We start from the raw sequence: 18,129 nt of genomic DNA, 5'->3' as shown, positions 1-18,129 counted from the left end.
GATCCGAAAAGGACTCAGGGAGCTGCTGATGGCCACTGTATCACCCTGAGATATAGAAAGCTGATTTTAAAATGTCTGAAAAGTCACAAAAGTCACAATGGCAGTTAGACGCTGCCTGCACTACTGAAAAACTCTCCTTCAGAAGTCCAAGATTCAAAACTATTTCAAAACTAAAGGGAATGTAGCAAAATGTTTAAAATACACCTGGATATCTTTTAGGCAGCACCCAGCTTGGGAAGGATTTAATTGTGTGATAAAACCATCCCACGCACAGAATAGAGAAGGCCAGCCTCGGAGGTCAAAAATCTAGCTCTGGCTGCTGCCTGCAGCTGCAGTAAAAATGTAATTTCAGCAGTGCCAGCATGCTGACATGCACACCGCTGTTTGTCGACTCCAACTGAAATTCTCTATTTTTAGCCTTTCAGCTACTTTCAGATAAAATTCCTGCAGATAGGACTAGCTGTATAGGTCAGATAACATACAACTCTGAAACCACAGATGACCTCATGCAACTACAAAGAGAGGTCTGTTACTTAAAACAAGGCTAAAATTTAACCCAGCTATACTAAAATTAAACAGGGAGCATTTTACAGTCCCATTACAAGGCATAAAACAACAGTCACCATAAATTCACAATGTATTTACTTGTAAAAAGAGTAATTAATAACCCCAAGTAGATTATCTCTGAGGCAGCACAACACCAACGCTTTCTCACGCTCGCTGGAGATTTTACAAACACCACTGAGAATCTATTTCAGCTGTCAACTGAGAATTGTTTGTCCAAACTGAAAAGTCATTGTTCTTCATCACAATCCACAAGACACATTTTGTCGTGTCCCACACTTCTAGTTGACATTAAGGAGATAAAATGAATAAATGTAACTCAAACTTTCAGGAATGAGCTTTCATTTCTAAGTATGCTTACTGACCACAGACTGAAGCAAGCAGACCACGGCGATTTTTCTCTGTGCAAAATGCACTATAGTTTCCAGTTTTCTTCTTCACTCTTCATGTGTATTTCTCTATATACCAAAAGGGCACCTGTTCCCTTCAAAATGCCATTCATTTCTGATAGGTGGAAATTTACTTTTGTGTTCTATCATTCAAGTCTATCTCATGCATTTATAGAGAAAGGTATATGGCAGAATGGATATCTCACAACACAATACAGTTTGGGAGGATCAGTTTGCATCCATTGCTATCTGGATTGCTATTGCTATTATCACACTCATAACTCTCTTTTGGTTTGCAGAACATTTGCCAGATATTTTTTCACAACAAAGACATCATGAGGTCATCACACACTGCCAGTTGCAGCAGAAAGCTATTTTCCACAACATAATTTAAACAAATTCTACTTTTCTTTCCTTTATAGCAACATAGACAAGTCAATCAGCCCTGTTTTCTACTTCTCTACCTCAAAACAATGACATCATTTCTACCTGTCATCTAATCTTTCAAGCAGAGCCAGCATTGAAGTAAGGGGTTACATAGCACTTAACCGTTAACTTGCAATTGCAGAACAAGTCTGACTTTTTTTGACTTCAAGTCACTTGAAAGGAGAAACTCTGTTTGTCACAGAGAATGAAAACCAGGACAGAACAAGGTTTGCTCTCACACTCTCTAAGGAATTGTAGGTGGAGTTATACAAACAACAGAGCAACCATCAAAGGGAAATCTTGGGACTGTAATATACGAAAGTATTAAAGGAATAGAGTCTTTTATCTATCGTGGAGGAAGGAAGTAGAGCATTGAGACATGTGCAGTATATACAATTAAAAATCAAAAAACCAAGCAAGTTCTCAAAGAGACCAAAATCAATTAAACAACTCTGTTTTTGTTTTTCATATTCTGTTAAGAGCACAAGAAAGAACCAAAAATGCAATCTACAACAGAAATTACACTCCATCACCTGGAAGAGCAAGCCATTCAACTCTATTTTAAGCTGAGCTTTTCCCCACATCCTATGAAAAAAGCTCTGTTCAGTCACAGACCATACATTTGTTCACTGCCAGCCTCAGGCTTACCTTGTCCTCCACTCTGTTCAGCCTGGCACCAATTGTGTTATTCCCTCGATCTTTGCTTTTTTCTGTGGAACAAGAAACATTTTCAAATTAATATATGGTGTTACAACAAAATTGCTATTGGCCACAAAAGGGTGTGTATAAGTAGCCCACCAACGCAGTGTAACTGAACACCTTTACCAGGCTGGTAGCTTTATTTCTGAAAAGCAGCTTTTTGTTTCTTTTTATAGCGCAGGCCCAAGCCACAGCTTTTAACAACCCTTAAGTTCAAGGTACTTTCAGCCTTAGCTTTAAGCTTTAGCCCAGGAGATCAAAACTGGTCCCAAGTTAGTTAATATTTTAATTACCACTTAAAAACAATTTGGCACTATGTACAAAAATAAGTATAGGCAATGCAATTGGACATTGTTTTAATCTTTTTTTCTTGCCACATACTGTACAGAAAAATAAACTTGAAAATGACAGTAACAGGGTTTTGATTAACCAGTTTCTGCTAAATAAACTTAATACTTTGGGCTCCTTTTCTGCCTTCTTTTTAAAGATAACAAAGACATATATGAATATTATTGATTTCATAGGAACTCTGTAACTATAATACACCATTTTACTGGAAACAGGATGAGTCTCAGAGAGATTACAGTCATTATATTAAAAAACACAGTGAAAGTAGGTGTTGTAGGTTAACCTGTCAGGTTCACTCACTACACCCCTTCCTTCCCAGTGGGATGGGTGAGAAATCAAAAGGAAAAAAAAACCCACAAAGTAGAACTCATGGATTGAGATGAAACTATTTACTAAGAGGGAAAAATTAAAAAAAAAAAAAGAAAAAAAGGCAATAGATTATACCAAATGTATCTATATCAATGAGTAAGTGACACACAAGCAATTGCTCACCACTCTCTGACTGATGCCCAGCTAAGCTTCTACACAGCAGAAGAGTCAGAACTCCCACTACTTTCAATGCTCCTTCCACACAGTGTCATCTAATACAGGATACCCCCTTGGCCACCTTAAGTCAACTGTCTTAATTCTATTTCCTCTCAGCTCCTTATGCCCTTCACTGAGAATGGCCTTGGCTTTACAGCACCGCTTAGCAGCAACTGTAAACATCAGCCTGTTATCAACACAGTTTTTCTCCTAGAACCAAAACACAGTATCATACCAGTCACTCTGAAGAAAGTAATTCCACCTCAGCTGAAACCAAGACATCAGGTGCTTTAAATATCTAATTAAGAAGAGGTGTTGATAATTAAAAATTGTAGATACATAAACTTCAGGTCACAACTTTTAAAAATTGTTGCAACAAAATCAAAAGTATTTTTTAAAGTACTTTCCACTAATTATATCTTCATAAAATAAAACTGAGACATATTAATTTACCTGAGACAGAGATAAAAAGAGATGGCTTCCCTATGGATTGATCCAACCTGTGAACAGAGAAGAATCACTTTTAGCTTTTATCAATCTGAAGTGGTATCTTCACCTACTGGAGCTGAATAGGAGGAAACCTCTTCACAAACAAACAATGTGAAGTTCAAAAAGTTATGGTTTGTACAGTAAAAGAACCTGCATTAGACTTTGAATGGTTTTTAGCTTTCTTTATCAAAAGCGTAGTTTTGCTGCTTTTCCACATGAACAGAATTAATGTTTCCACAATTCTTTGGTCTACTGTAGCTACTTACAGCACCCATCTGTTGTCTCTTTGTTTGCTCTTAACTGTAATTCTACAAGAACAGATAACGTTATATCAATCTGTATGAGCACATCAAAGGATTATGGCCTACAGTCAGAGTAAGCTTGGTTTGAGGCAATGCATACAAGTAGAACCAAAACAGTAAGTCTCAGTTATTAGATTTTTAAGCTCTTTGCCTTCTTCATCTTCTGTAAAAACAACACTTTATTTGAATTACATTTTTGTATTCTTTGCAATTGCACAGTCCTACCAATACAGCATTACCTCCTCTGTAACTCCTTGATTCGCACCATCAGGTTGAGATGACCCTGGGAATACTGCTCAATAACATCTCGGACATCGTATGGCTTCCTAGCTTGCTGTAAAATAAAAATCAGAAACAGATCACTAAGCTACACAGATGTACAAATACTCTACATGAATGTATGTATTTATTTTTTTTCCCAAAAGCAAGAAGTAAATTCTTCTAAACCGATTTAACAATTTAGTAAATTTTGAGATAGTTTGACCCTTGTACAATCATATATTTATTGTGGAATAATTACAATTCCAATTGAACCTACCTTTTTGTTATTGCAGGTCTACATACCTTTTGGGAGATTATCCATTAAACTTGAGGCCAAGAAAGTATATCTGCTACTTTGCTCAGAACTTTGTGGTCACTTAAGAGCATCTTCTGGAAATCAGTTTTATACTCATCAGCTATTAGCCAGTAAAGAGCTATTTTGCAGGTGCAAGCAATTATTCTCAGCCTGAGCTCTCAGTTCAGTTCATACTCTGTGAACCTTAAACCACAGTATTGGTTGAAGGTGCATGACTGATTTCCTTCTGCAGAAAGCCTGGCTCAGCTTTCTAATCTACTGGGAAATACTAGGTAAAGACTGGAGCAAGAAATGATGAGGAAGAAAGCCCTGGGTTTGTAATTTGTATTTCATGTATGGGGAGATCTTAATCCATCCTATTAGTAATAAAAATACTTTTGTGAATTATTAAAGGCAAAGATATTGAGACTAACTGGGAAGTAACTGAATGAACCTGTCAAAGTGTAGTAATAAACTCAAAGTACCTTAATTCTACTGTTAGAAAATGAAACAACGATGCTCTAACACAACAGAAAAACAGAGGGAAGGAGAACAGTAGGGTCTAATCCTCACCCATCAGACTGAATGGTAACACCTGACATTACAGAACAGAACAGGCTAGAATAGAGTACAACAGAGTACAACATTCAAGGTGCAATATTCATGGTAAAGCCACACCAATGTTAAGTATAGCAGGAGAATGACATATTTTAATTGGCTGGCTATGCTGCATTCAGTGCACCCCAAAAAGCAGCTTTTTCTCTTGGCTGTCAAGACATATTTCTGGCTCATGATGAGACTGCTGCCACCAGCACCTCAGGCCCCTTTCTGCTGAGCTGCTCTTCAGCCACTAGCTTCCCATCTGTGCCTGTGTCTGTTGTCATTCTGTCCCAAGTGCAGCACTCACATTTATGTATGTTGAACTTCATGCCATTGCTGATTGTCCAGACAGTCAACAGCACATCCTGGTTTAGTAATGTCAGCAAATCTGCTGATGATGCAATCAACTCCTGCATCCAGATCACTGACAGAAATGTTGAACAGAACCATTCTTTGAACTGAGCCGTGGGAGACACTGCTAGTGACCAGCCACCAGCCAGATGTAGCCCCATTCACTTCAGCTCTTTGAGCTCTGCCCTTCATCCAGTTCATCACCCAGAGTAACGTGAACCTGCTCAGCTCACAGTATGAACGTTTGTCCAGAAGGATTCTGGGGATGATATCAAAGGCCTCCCTGAAATCTAGAAAGATTACATCCTTTGCCTTCCCTTCATCTATGCAGGTAACCCTGTCATAGAAGGAGATCAAATTACTAAGGCAGGACTTTCCCTTCATGAACCCATGTTGACTATGCCTGATAATAGCTTTGTTCTTTAATTGCCTTTCAGTAGCACCCAGCACAATCTTTCTTGTATCTTTTCCAGGTACTGAATTAAGACTGACAGGTCTGTTGTTTCCTGAGTCTTCTTTTATGCCTATCTTGTACAGGGGTATAACATTGGCTAGCTTCCAGTCAGCAGAGTCTCCCATGACTTGCAGTAAACTTTTGAGAGAGGTTCAGCTTTAACATCTACTAATTCCTTCAGTGCTCTGAAGTGAATCCTGTCAGGCCCCATGGACTTACAAACACTCATTGGATGCAACTAGTCTCTTACAATTTTGGTGGCCCCAAATGGAGAGTTGTTGCTCCCCGCGGACCCCTAAACATAAACACTCCACAGTCAATTGCCCAGGGACACTGCTAACTAGCTCCTTGAGTAGCTTAAAGTTTGCTCTCTTAAAATCCAAGGTGCCAGCTCTGATGACATTTTTTCTCCCTATGCTACAAATGTTGGACTCGACTGTTTCATGATCACTGTTTAGAAAATGTACAAGGTTTAAAGAAATCCTACTAGTTCAGCATCTTCAGCATCATCTCAATCAGCTGAAGTCATCCAGAAAGCAGGACTAAAAATTTCAGTGCAGTCTTCAGTTAAATACAAGAAAAACTTCCTATTATAAAAATGCATTGCAGTGTACTTTATCTCTTGAAGAAAATTCTTTTTTGTATGTTTTTAGGGGGACAATTTCCTACTTATCAAGTTTAATATCTCTGGCTTATCACACTCCCTTGTTCAGGTAAATGAAATATTGGATAAGGACCAGATTAGAATGGCAGTCAAGCTATTTTACAATTAAATTATTTTTGACATCCAACAGTTGTCTTAAGGCAGATACTCCCTTAAGCAATTTCAAAATCTGCATATCCTCTGAAGATCAATTGTTCTGCATCTAAATAATAGCTTTTGTTAGTCTCCTGTTACATTTTGCTCTTATTCCACCTGCTCTTAAAAAGCTAGAGTTCAGCACTTCATCTTTAAAACTCTCTCTTCATATATTTACTTCTTGAGTAAAATATCACTTCATTAAGCAAATTGCATTTCAGTCTGCCAGACTGTCAGAAACCAACTGCAAACCTTGGGCTCATGTGAGATACTCACTGATTTGACCAAAGAGCACACAGAGGAATTCCCAGGAAACCCAAGCGCTTACACACACTGCAATCATAACCGACAGCCACAGAGAAAGAAGCCTAACCCTACAGTGGCGTAAGCCTGAAGTCATGTCCACAGACTAGTATTGTAAATGTAGTACTGTCAAAACAAAGAACTAACCCCCCAAAAAACCCTAATTTTGAATTATCTTCAAATGATAAATCAACAAGAGACAGATCTGTAAGATCAGCTCAAAACCTCCAGATTCAGAAAATCACCTTAGCAGGAAGAAACATGAAGAGCTTTATTCTGCCTTCCACACTCTGCAGCAGGAGTCTGATAGTAATTCTAAATAGGTTACTATCTGCCTTCCATTTACCATTTAACAAAAACTGAAAATACGGAGTAAACATAATTTATGAATGAAGTTCACTTTCCAAGTCTGATGGGATATTTAGTACTGATTATTCTGTAATTACTTCATAGTGAAAGCTGAATTTTCAAGAGAAAATACTCATGCTGCTGATGTTGACAACAGAATTTGTTAGTTTCGTAAAAGGAAAACAAAACCACAGCAGACAATGAACGAGTATTGAAGAAAAACGTACAAGCCAGTCCCACATGTTTCCTTAGCTTCTTTCCTCTCCTTTATTCCTCTGCTAATTAACTTATGGGAAAGAATTTCCTAAATGAGATAGGCTTTCTCTCATCATATATGAAAATTTGCACACAAAACCAGTGCCAGCATCAAATAAGAAACGCGTACAAGTGCCTGCTGCTGTTCCCTTGTAGCTGCATTCAGAGAGAACTTTCCCAAGAGGCAGACAAGGCAGAGGGGAATCCCTGCAAGGGGAATTTCTGGGAAATGTAACCAAGTAACAGTCAAATAAAATGGGCCTGGGTTCCTTTGAAACAAGGGCACTTTGAACTACATTGTTTGCTACAGCCCAGTATGGAGATTAGGAAAGATTACACACATACAACTCATGATTCATACTGTGACAAACAAATTTCATATGGTGATGTGTCTAAAAGCAAGATTTTCCAGTGAAATCATAACAAACCAGGCAACGGTTACTCATGTCATTGGTGGAACTCCAAGCTGTATCTTTAGTTTATTCTATGTATAGAATACTTGCCATGGTGAAGAGCACAAAACAAATTAAAAGCATATTTCAGAAGGGAACTGGGTAAAAAAAATGTTTATAGTTGACAATGGGAAATCAGATCAAATCCCTGGTCTCTGGGTCTTGGTGGATAACACAATTGTATCCATGTGCATAAGTCACAAGTCACTTAGGAACTTTCCTAATTGGAAAACAAATGTTATTCACCCATGAACTCAAACAGTGGAAATATCTAACCATGGTTTTTCAGAAAGCAAATCTAGAAGGGAGGGTACCTGATTTAGATCTGACATGTGAAATTCACTTTTATGTAGGATGGGTGGACAAAACATAGAAAACCATTACATTTTAAGTACTGTTTTCCCTATAACAGTGAGCTGTTCACCTTAAGTGACGCACAAGACTTGTGTTTACTACTAGTAGATCTTTCCTACAAAATCTGAATGAGTCCCACCGACTTTGCAAGTGTTGTAGCCCATTTACAAGAGCATAAACACATCCATTAAAAAGGCATTAATTCTTCAAAATGTTATGCTGGGTTCCTATATAGGCATTATCATATGGGCTGTATTCAGACCCAGACTTTAAAATACACCATAAATTTCTCCCCTTCGTTTAAAAAGGAAATGATTTGTATGTGTGATGTTTCACATAGTGTTACTTTTCACGTCCTTTGAAATGTCTTTGTGTAGTTTCAATTTGTTTTTAATTAGTATTATTTTTTTTTTAAACAGGAAGTCCCTGCTTTCTAAGTGACATTTGTCCTTGTGTTGTCATCACCACTTGTTACTGACTGAGGTCTTTAAAAACACGTATCTGCACAAAATTAGACATACAGGTATATCCTGCAAACAGCTGGTACAGTTTAAGAAGCATGCTGGGTTCATGCTGAGACCTATTTTGGAAAATTTTCCTCTTCCTTCCCTTCTTCTCATTCTTCCCTTTCCCAAAAACTTTGAAGGCATCTCTTAAAAATTCTCCTTTTAAGTGCTGACCTTGCAATTAACTATTCAAGCTTACTTTAAACATTAGCAGTCCAATGAACTGTAGCTGAAATATAGATTTATTTATTTATTTTTTCAATAGATAAGGGAAAAATCTGACTTTACTGTTAGGAAGCTACTTTTTACATAAACACAAAGTTTCAAAGGCAAGTATCCATCAGAAAACAGCTTCTATGTAGACCTCTGAAAGATAAAAGTTTTCAAAATGCCTATTCTACTTTACCTTTCAGGTATTGCGTAGGACTGGTTAACGCAAAGTGCATACTTATTAAAATGTCTCAACACGTGCCAAGTGATTTCTTATGATTATTTTATGAGCACATAATAGAACAAAGCAGATTTACAACATACATTTGAGGAAAAAATAATAAGAGTGGTTATCTATCTCCTAATTATGGGAGAGATTTCCAAAAGCACCTTGTGGCTAGAATTTCAAGGTGACTTTGTGCATTAGGTTACTTAGGTGCTTTTGAAAACTGTACTTTTGGTGCTCTCCAAATTTTTAAGCTTGGTCATGACCTTGTATTCAGAAATTATGGAGAAGTATCAGGTATCTCCCTATTGGAAAACTCTGCTTCCAACAGGAACAGAAGTATAACATTTCAACACGGTAGTGACTTCAGATATTTCACTTTATCTTAGATTTTTAGTTCATTACTAACAGCTCATATTAATAATTCAGGAAGCATAAAGACTACTAAAGAAGGGTAAGAGACAACTTTGTTGACGGGTTTTGTAGACAGCCAGGAAGAGGTCTTTTGCAGGTAAGAAAGTGAGAGCACAACTGAGAAACCAGCTTAGTAAATGGGACACCGAATACAAACAAGTTTCAAGTAGGAACTGAATAGTCCCATTCTATTCAGTGAAATGCTTTTTCAGCTTCTATCAAGTCATCTGCCGCAGGGGAGTTTCATTTATTTGCCAGGTGGATAATGTTGCACGCACTGTTCAGGCATTTTCTAAATCTGTTTTTGACAATTACCACCTGGGAGGTAGACATGTAATGTGTAGATTTCTTGTTTCTAAATAGCTTTGCTAATGCCATGGCAAATATTTTATGTTCTGAATTTATGGGAGCAATGATTCTGTAATTACCACAGACCAAAGAATCACAATCAGTTTGCAGAATAAGAATAAATTAAAGTGTAATGAAATTGGCCACATTCGTGCTGTTTTTTCTTTGAATAGCAATGGACACTTCACTGGAATGGGCCACAACCCTTTCCAACTTACAAGTTCTGACCAGCCAGCAATAAGAACATTCTCAACAAAATAACTACAAAAATTACTTTCCAGAAGCCAGATTCCATGGCTTTCTTAACTTTAGTCTAAGAAAAACATTAGGTGACATCTGCTAGCAGAAACTTTCTGAAAGTGTTCCCATCATGAAAATCCCTATAATGGGAGATTTCAGCCTAAATAGTTAGTCTGGATACTTTATCCACAAGTGAATGAAACTTGGGGAAATATATGGCAACCTTAGCTATAAATTGGCTCACTAATTTTGGGGAATACAAAAAGAAAATTATTAAAAAATTTAGGTGATGGTTCTAAATTTTGGAGCTGAAGTCAGAATTCAGGCTTTGAAGTAGAAGCAAGTAGCGCTTTATGGAAATGATGCATCCATGAATTGTTATCATTTTTTTTCTTCCTAAATGTTGTGCTCTTCATATATTTGAAGGAAAATGGATCCCTCCTTTATCACAACCCTACTTTGGTGTAGATTAAGGGAAAGCTTTTCACTCCCTTTTATACAGTATTGTGGAGTTTATGCTTGAGTATGCATGTGGGCAGTTAAGCTCCCCTCTTTGCAGTTTCAGCTGTGAAGCCTGTTCTATGGAGACTATCCCTTATTAGATCATTTTAAGACAAATTATATATTTCTTACATACATGTATATTCACCTGGTTCAAATCAAGCTGAAGGCTGTTGACACATGTGCTTTTACAAGATTAACTAAATTGATTTCAAAACCACATTCATAGAAAGTTTGCAGTCACAAATTCTTACTCAGACCAGGCAACCAAGTAAATTAGTTACTGTAAAGCACTCAAAGTATTGCAATATCCCAGCAAGGGAAGAGACACGCTGGAAATGTTTCTTGTTAGGGGTGACAGGAGTAAAGAGAACAGATTGTCACAAGCTGTGAAGGAGGTGTGCTAGCTATGCATTAGAGTCAAGTGAAAAGGATGAAGAAACCTTCCAACCCACTAGCAAATTTCCACCCCAGTTTCTTATCAGGACTTCAATATCATTGACTAAAAGACAGAAACAAGGCTGAGGTAGTATTTTAATCTCTAATCCTACTGACTCAGCATGACAGTAACATACAGCTCAGAACTAATGGAGACATATGAGAATGTTTGCACTGTGAGAAAGAGGCAGTGATAACGGAGGGTTAGAGGTCAAGTCCATTAGCAGAAAATAACATTTTAATTCAGACAGCATTTCAGGAGTTTAGCCTATTTTCAGTGTGTCCACAGTTGACTAGCCTGCTGCTAAACAACTACTCTATTCAAGGAGGGAGAGAATAGTGGGTGTAGCTGTCCATTACTGAAATGAATTGTGTCAGTCTCTTAAAGTTTCTAAAAGAAACAATGAAGCAGGAGAATAAGAGGGCTTGTTAGGAAAAGCAGCTTTCTGTTCACTACTTACCTGAAACTTTTTCTTTGCCACAAAATACTGCATTCTTCGAATCACTTTAATTGCAGCACGGTGATGTTCTCGCAGCCTGTGGGGAAAACAAGGCAGGTGAGTGAGGTGAAGGAGCATCTCCTTCCAAATGGTGAAACAGCAGCCGTTAGTAAGTGCTTCAGCAACACGTTGATGTGTAATGTAAGGAGTAGCAATTCATCCAGTGTGAACAACATAGTACTATTTTGACCTTCCCCACCTCCCAAGAATGCCATAAAAGACAGGATTTTATCTGCCCCATGTTAGGTTTGCATACATGTCACAGCAAGAAGTGTTCACTTAACCTTTATGTCAAAGCAATCCTCGACTCATCTTTCCCAATTCAGCCATGCATAGCTTTAATATACATTAGAATTCAGGCTTTTCTTTCCCTTTCACTATATCTTGTACAACACATCCCTTCAAGAAAATAATTTGGCTTTCAAAAATGATTTTTAAAAATACTGAAGATTCTCAAGTAGTTGCCTGCTAAACAATACAAATGATCCCACGGATATGAATGCAACCTCAATATACACATTTATCCCAAAACTGAACTGGAAGTGTACATAAATACAGAGAAATTCTGAAGGTCTTTAAGCAAACGTAATCTCATGAACATAAAATGAGAACTAAAAAAGAACAAATTGCAATTGGTACAACTTTTCATACTACCCTACAATATTATTTTTCAGAAAGAAATGTATGTATGAAAGAAACCTGTTTATTAGAGGAACAGTTATTTGACATCTTTCATAATTTTTAATGCTTGTAAGAAGGACAGTTTTTTCTTAACATTACCTTAATGACAAAAGCTTTTCAAAACAGGCCCATTGTCCACTGCATGCATTTACATGGAGTAACTGCACCTCGATGATTATTTATTGTTCCCTGAATCTGCAGTTGGGTTTGTACAGGAGGCCCTTCCTTACTAATGCTTACTGAAGGGTCCCACAGAGACTCTGTCCAGGTCCCCTCTTGTGCACATCTGACTGCAAGATTGTGGCTCATGTTATAAGAATGGGAATTCACTTATAAGTGGGCCAGCTGCCTTCTTGGATCTACTCCCAGTGAACTGAGTCAGCTCAATGCTAGTAAGTGGTATTCCCATTGTGAGAGCCCTTGCTGAATCATTGCTCAGGACAGGGACAACTTCCACAGAACCAGAAGGCAATAAAGCATTTATCTTTTTAAGTCCTACTTCACAGAGTTAAATCCAAAAAGACAGATGCTGCTGAATTTGGCATTAGGAATTAAAGGTGTGATAGCGTAACCTTAATGCAGGTATACATACATTAATGTACACACTACATCTTATGACAAATAGAAGTATACTTCACTTGCAATAAAACTGCTTGTAGTGTTTTGTTTTATGCTTCATTTCCTCTGGGGTGTTCTTCACAGTCCATTATTTTTAAGAAAAATACTTTTCTTTGGGGCACACGGTCACCAGTAAAGTACACCAAATCCCTCATCCTCTGTCTAAACGCAGAGGATCATCTGTATGCAAGGCAGCAGAACAATAAAAATGAGATTCACCATTCAGTCACATAACAATGCTACAAGACCAAAACGATTTTCCAACGCAGGAACTTCAAATCAATCCCTTTTCAGTGCTAACATGAACTTCAGTGCCAGGAATGGAAGTTAATATTTTGTTCCTTTACATTTCCAACTGCAATAGGAAACCTCACAGTAAACTTCTGCTTATGCCATAAAATCTAATTCTGCCCAACAGGCTGTCCTGCTTCTCTGAGATTAAATGCTTCTGCAATGAGGGAAGGGAATAAAGCATTTAATTAGTAGCCAGGGTTATGATTCACAGTTGTTTGATCTCTTTTGCAAACTGGTAACAAATGCTTTAGTAAATTGAGAGTTTAAACATTAACTGGCAATATTTGTTTGTTCAGCCACTCGTGACATCTCTAAATTCTAGTTACAGAATGACTGCCTGCAATCTGGAGGGACATACAGAGTCATTGTATGTGAAATAGCCACACAATGCATTATTATGCTCCGAGCAAGATTTTCTTGAAGACTGTTTTATGTTATTGTATTTTAAAGGAGCATGGCGGGAAATTACATCATCTGAGAGTGCTTCTAGGTACAGGGGCAGCATACTTTCATAGATCGTGATCCACAGAGAAAGTGGGAGACACCCTCTGGAGAATTACTTCTGCACAGAACACATAGCCAATGGCAGTGCCAGGTGCTTGTCACCTTTTTGTTCGTGCTACAGCTGGGACACCAGGAATTAGGGAATTTTCTCCTTTTCAGGGAGGGACTACTGAGACACCTGTGAAAGCTTGCCTGTTTCAATTTATTGTGGGAGCTAAACATTGTTTCAAGTGAAATTCCTGCTTCATACAGGCTTGGTTATGCCTGCATTTGGTAGAAAAGTTGTTTGGTAAGTGCATTGGTGAAAGGGGCAGTGGAAAAGGCTTCTGCCCTTCGGTTAACAAAGCTGTTCTTCTATCATGAGCATTCATCAGGCTTAGGCTCTCACTGTGCCCACTTAGCTCATGATAACTTGATATCACCTCACCTCATGATAACAATTTAGCTTGGAGAAGTGAAGGCTCCAGGGACACCTCATTGCAGCCTTCCAGTACTTGAAGGGAGCGTATCAGCAGAAAGGGGAATGGCTGTTTACGAGGGTGGACAGTGATAGGACAAGGGGGAATGTTCTCAAATTGAGACAAGAGAGGTTTAGGTTAGGTAATAGGAGGAAGTTTTTCACACAGAGGGTGGTGACACATTGGAACAGGTTGTCCAAGGAGGTTGTGAATGCCCCATCCCTGGAGGCATTCAAGACCAGGCTGGATGTGGCTCTAGGCAGCCTGGTCTGGTGGTTGGTTGGTGACCTTGCATATAGCAGAGGGGTTGAAACTTATACACAGCTTATACACTCCTTATACACAGCTTACTGCACAGCCACTAACCACCAATAGCTTTCACTGGCTGCCGATAAACTTCTGTCTCAATATAAATATGACATTGAGATAATCTTCAACACAGCACATACTATACAGCATTTCTATCAGACTTAAAAAATTAAGAATTAGAGTTGCCACTGAAGCAAGAAAATTGTCAGAAACCATAGGAATTATCTAGAAGGATTTCAAAGGATATGACAACTAATCAAAACCAGAAAGTCATCCTGGTAGTAGCAGGGTTGATAACTTTATACAAGCCCTAAATTGTTCCTATTCTGACACTTAGAAACTAGGTTTGTTTTTCTCTGTGTACTGAAAAAGTAACCTGTTGCTGATGTGGTCACTCCATGAAGTGTAAGAAATGAGGACAAGTAAAAAAAAACACAACAAGAAACTTGCAACTAAAGGCAACGGGTAGCACAAGCATCTGCACTAAAAGAGAAAGCCCAACAGAATAAAATGTTTAGAAATCATTAGTTTTTCTGCCTTCTTTTGTTGTTAGGTTACTTAACCTACCACAAACCATTTGGAAGAAACCTGATCACTTCATTAGTCTGTCAGAAATCTGGACTGGAATTTCAAATAATTTGGAAAACAAGCATGCTGAAGAACTTAAGGTACTTTTACAGACATTCTCATTTGGTTAGAAAGTTATATATTTACAAATGCCCCAAACTATTGTAAAAGAGCCATTAGTACTGCAATGTTATTTATTTTTTACAACATATCCAAAACCTCAATACAGCCCCAAAGGTATGACTCATTCTATGGTCCTGCATTCACAGACAGCCACGGTGATGACCCTAAACTTCAGCCAGCATCCATCCTCACTGCAGGTTGCTGTCTCAAGCCTGCATAGGGACCTGCAGGGCTTCCCCAGAAGAATGCTTATGGGGCCAAGGCTAAGATTCCAAGACTAGGTATTTTCTTCCTACAGCACCAACCAGGAAGGAAGCAGTTACAAAGTCTGGCTGTTCCCCATTTCAAAAAAAATTAAACTACTTCTTTTTTTTTTCTTCCCCCCCCCCCCCCTCTTAAATAAAAAGAAGCTTTACAAGATTAATCCCCTTCCTAAAATGCACAGTTCTTCCATTAAAGAATAAGATAGGAAAAATATTTAGTAATTGGGAACATTTATTGTTCTTACAATGTTGCTGACTTTGATATCAAATCCTTAGTAATCCCATTAAAAGTTTGGCCCCCCCTCATCTTAGAAAGGTATTCTACATATTGATTTAGTGCTAACATCAATACTGAATCAACAATTCAGAGGAAAAGTGGTGCTAATATCCCAATTAAAACACTTGTATTTTGTTCACTTGTAAAACATCTTATTTTCAGGACCATGGTATCTGGCACAGACATCCCCATGTACAAGGGCATCGATACCATCAGAGTTAAAAGGTCAACACTGCTCAGAATGAGTTTAACAAGAAGGAAAACTCAGTTGGAGAGCCATGGAGTTACAATATCCTTTACAAATACCCTCTTCTCAGTAAACCCAACACTGATTTGAAGCCAAGCTCAGTTTTCAAATATATTTGAATTCTCTGCAGTCTTCTTAAATTTCTGACTAAAGACAGAGCTGAAGTATTAAGAACTATGGCTGCAGTTGGTTGCCTTTACATTTTTGGCACTAATCATTATTTAGATTTGAACATTATCTTTAACACATCAGATTTTAATAATATTTTCTGCAAAAGAACTAAAATCTTTTCCCATTCAGGCACTGAAAGTTGTTCCTTGTAACAAAATCTGATGGAAAAGATTCAGAGCAACTACATTAGACCATTTCATTAATGTATTTAAGTCTAACAAAATCTTTCATCATTAGTTCTCTGGGGCCTTTTGGTATAGAATTTGCTGTGACACGAGGTTATTCTTGTCTTTTCACACATTCTGTCATTCCCTACACATTATACTTGATGGGAGTCTCTGTTATTGGGCAACATTTTATATGTGACGAGTTGGAATGGCTCAAGTTGCGCTGATGTGTGTCTTGCAATAGGAAATGCTTGCTCACCATACCCTGGATCAAAATTAGAACCACTGATTATTTCAAATAATGTGAGCTGCCCAATTTCTCCTTGGATTTGGTACCAGAGCATGGCAACTGATGTTTACTTCTGATGTACTTCTGCCGCCATCCTTCTATGTTTATCAGGGGCTCCCAAAAAATAACCTCATCCACAGAACGATTCACAAATAATATCTTAAGGGCAAACTAGTAAAAGCTGGCCAAAACTGTTAGAAAAAGAACAACGACACCTGAAATGCAAACCAATTACAAATGCAAAGCTTTTTTAAATTGGCTTCAGCCAAGCTTAGTGTTTATATATATGCTTCCATAACATTTTCGAATGTATGAAAATGCATAAATGGAAAAACAATTTTTTTCCCAATAAAATTTTGCCTTCTAGACTTCCCATCTATCTTTGACAGTAAAATTAGAAACTATTAACAACATAAATGAAATAAATTCAGCTACCTTCATAATGCTTACCCTCCAGGGTCTTCATAGGTTTAAATGAAAAAAGGAAAAAGAAATAAGAGATACCATGCTGAAAACAAGGAGAATCACAAACAGCAGGTACAATACGTGTTTCAAACTTCTTTGGCCTTATAGGAAAAGGCATTCTAGTAATTACAGGTGAGCAGGTAACCTAGTTACCACAGATCGATGCCTCATATCATGCTCTTATCAGTTGCTCATGAACAGATACAACTCCGCTTGTTCATCTAAGCACTTCAGTCTTAGCACCAAATGATTTCTATAAGAAATTTTGCATTAATAATTCAGAGAACAGGCTGTTTCAAGTGACAAATTTTAAAAATGTGAGCTGTTTGCCTTAAATGCATGTATCTCCATACATATATATATATATATAACCACTGTTTCCTACTAAAGAGAATGTCAAGATTGACTTCACAAAGGAGATTCTTAGTGACAGTAGATTTATAAATTATTCTTCAAGAATACTGTGCAATATCAAATCCACTCTCCTGGTACACATTTCAGGCAGTAGATGTTTTAGTTACTGAATATGAATATAGCCCTAGGGGAATGAACTGAAACTGAATTAACGTTTCTAAGTTTCTCCCTGTACTGTATTCTCTGACTGTATTTGTGGTTGGTTTTTGTTGCTGCTGTTGCTGCTTTTTAATTTAAAATATGTCAGTGAAAGGCACATGCTGGCTTCAGCAATGGAAGGCCTGGGAGATGGCTGCCCAGAAGTAATGGGGAGGTAGGAGGATGGGTGTTGTATGGAAAGGAACAAGGTTTGTATGGAACAAGCCTAAATTATTTGACTTGTGTAAGGTATTAATAGTAATCTGATATACAGTGTGTGTAAAACACTGGTAATCAGTCTGGGCCTTTACAGTATGCTCATATCAAGACAAACTAAAATGTGTTTTTAAATGTATGCCCGAAAAGGGGAAGATTCCTTGCTTTCCCAACCCAGAATTAACAGAAGTTACAACTGCCATGTGATCAGCAAGCAATGGCACAAAGAACAGATGTTTTGGGATGTTGTTTTTCTCCCAAGGACCTCTATTCTTCAGCATGTTCAACAAACAAAACAAAAACTCAATTCCAGCTACAGAAGAGGATCCAG

At 37.8% G+C, this 18,129-nt stretch overlaps 1 protein-coding gene across 1 annotated transcript in view; it reads right to left on the bottom strand.

Moving 5' to 3' along the window:
* Positions 1-18,129, bottom strand: part of KCNQ1 (potassium voltage-gated channel subfamily Q member 1) — a 321,556-nt gene that overhangs the window by 95,458 nt on the left and 207,969 nt on the right. The window contains exons 12-15 of the mRNA XM_015863924.2: positions 11,559-11,634; positions 3,982-4,076; positions 3,405-3,451; positions 2,028-2,089 (exon numbers count right to left, since the gene is read on the bottom strand). Of these exons, the coding sequence (XP_015719410.1) occupies positions 2,028-2,089; positions 3,405-3,451; positions 3,982-4,076; positions 11,559-11,634 (280 nt within the window). The remainder of the gene's footprint in view (positions 1-2,027; positions 2,090-3,404; positions 3,452-3,981; positions 4,077-11,558; positions 11,635-18,129) is intronic.

This window comes from Coturnix japonica, chromosome 5, assembly GCF_001577835.2.
Source record: "Coturnix japonica isolate 7356 chromosome 5, Coturnix japonica 2.1, whole genome shotgun sequence".
Classification (NCBI taxonomy): Eukaryota; Metazoa; Chordata; class Aves; order Galliformes; family Phasianidae; genus Coturnix; species Coturnix japonica.
The sequence above is the reverse complement of the archived record's forward strand: the minus strand, read 5'-3'. Positions and strand labels throughout refer to the sequence as shown.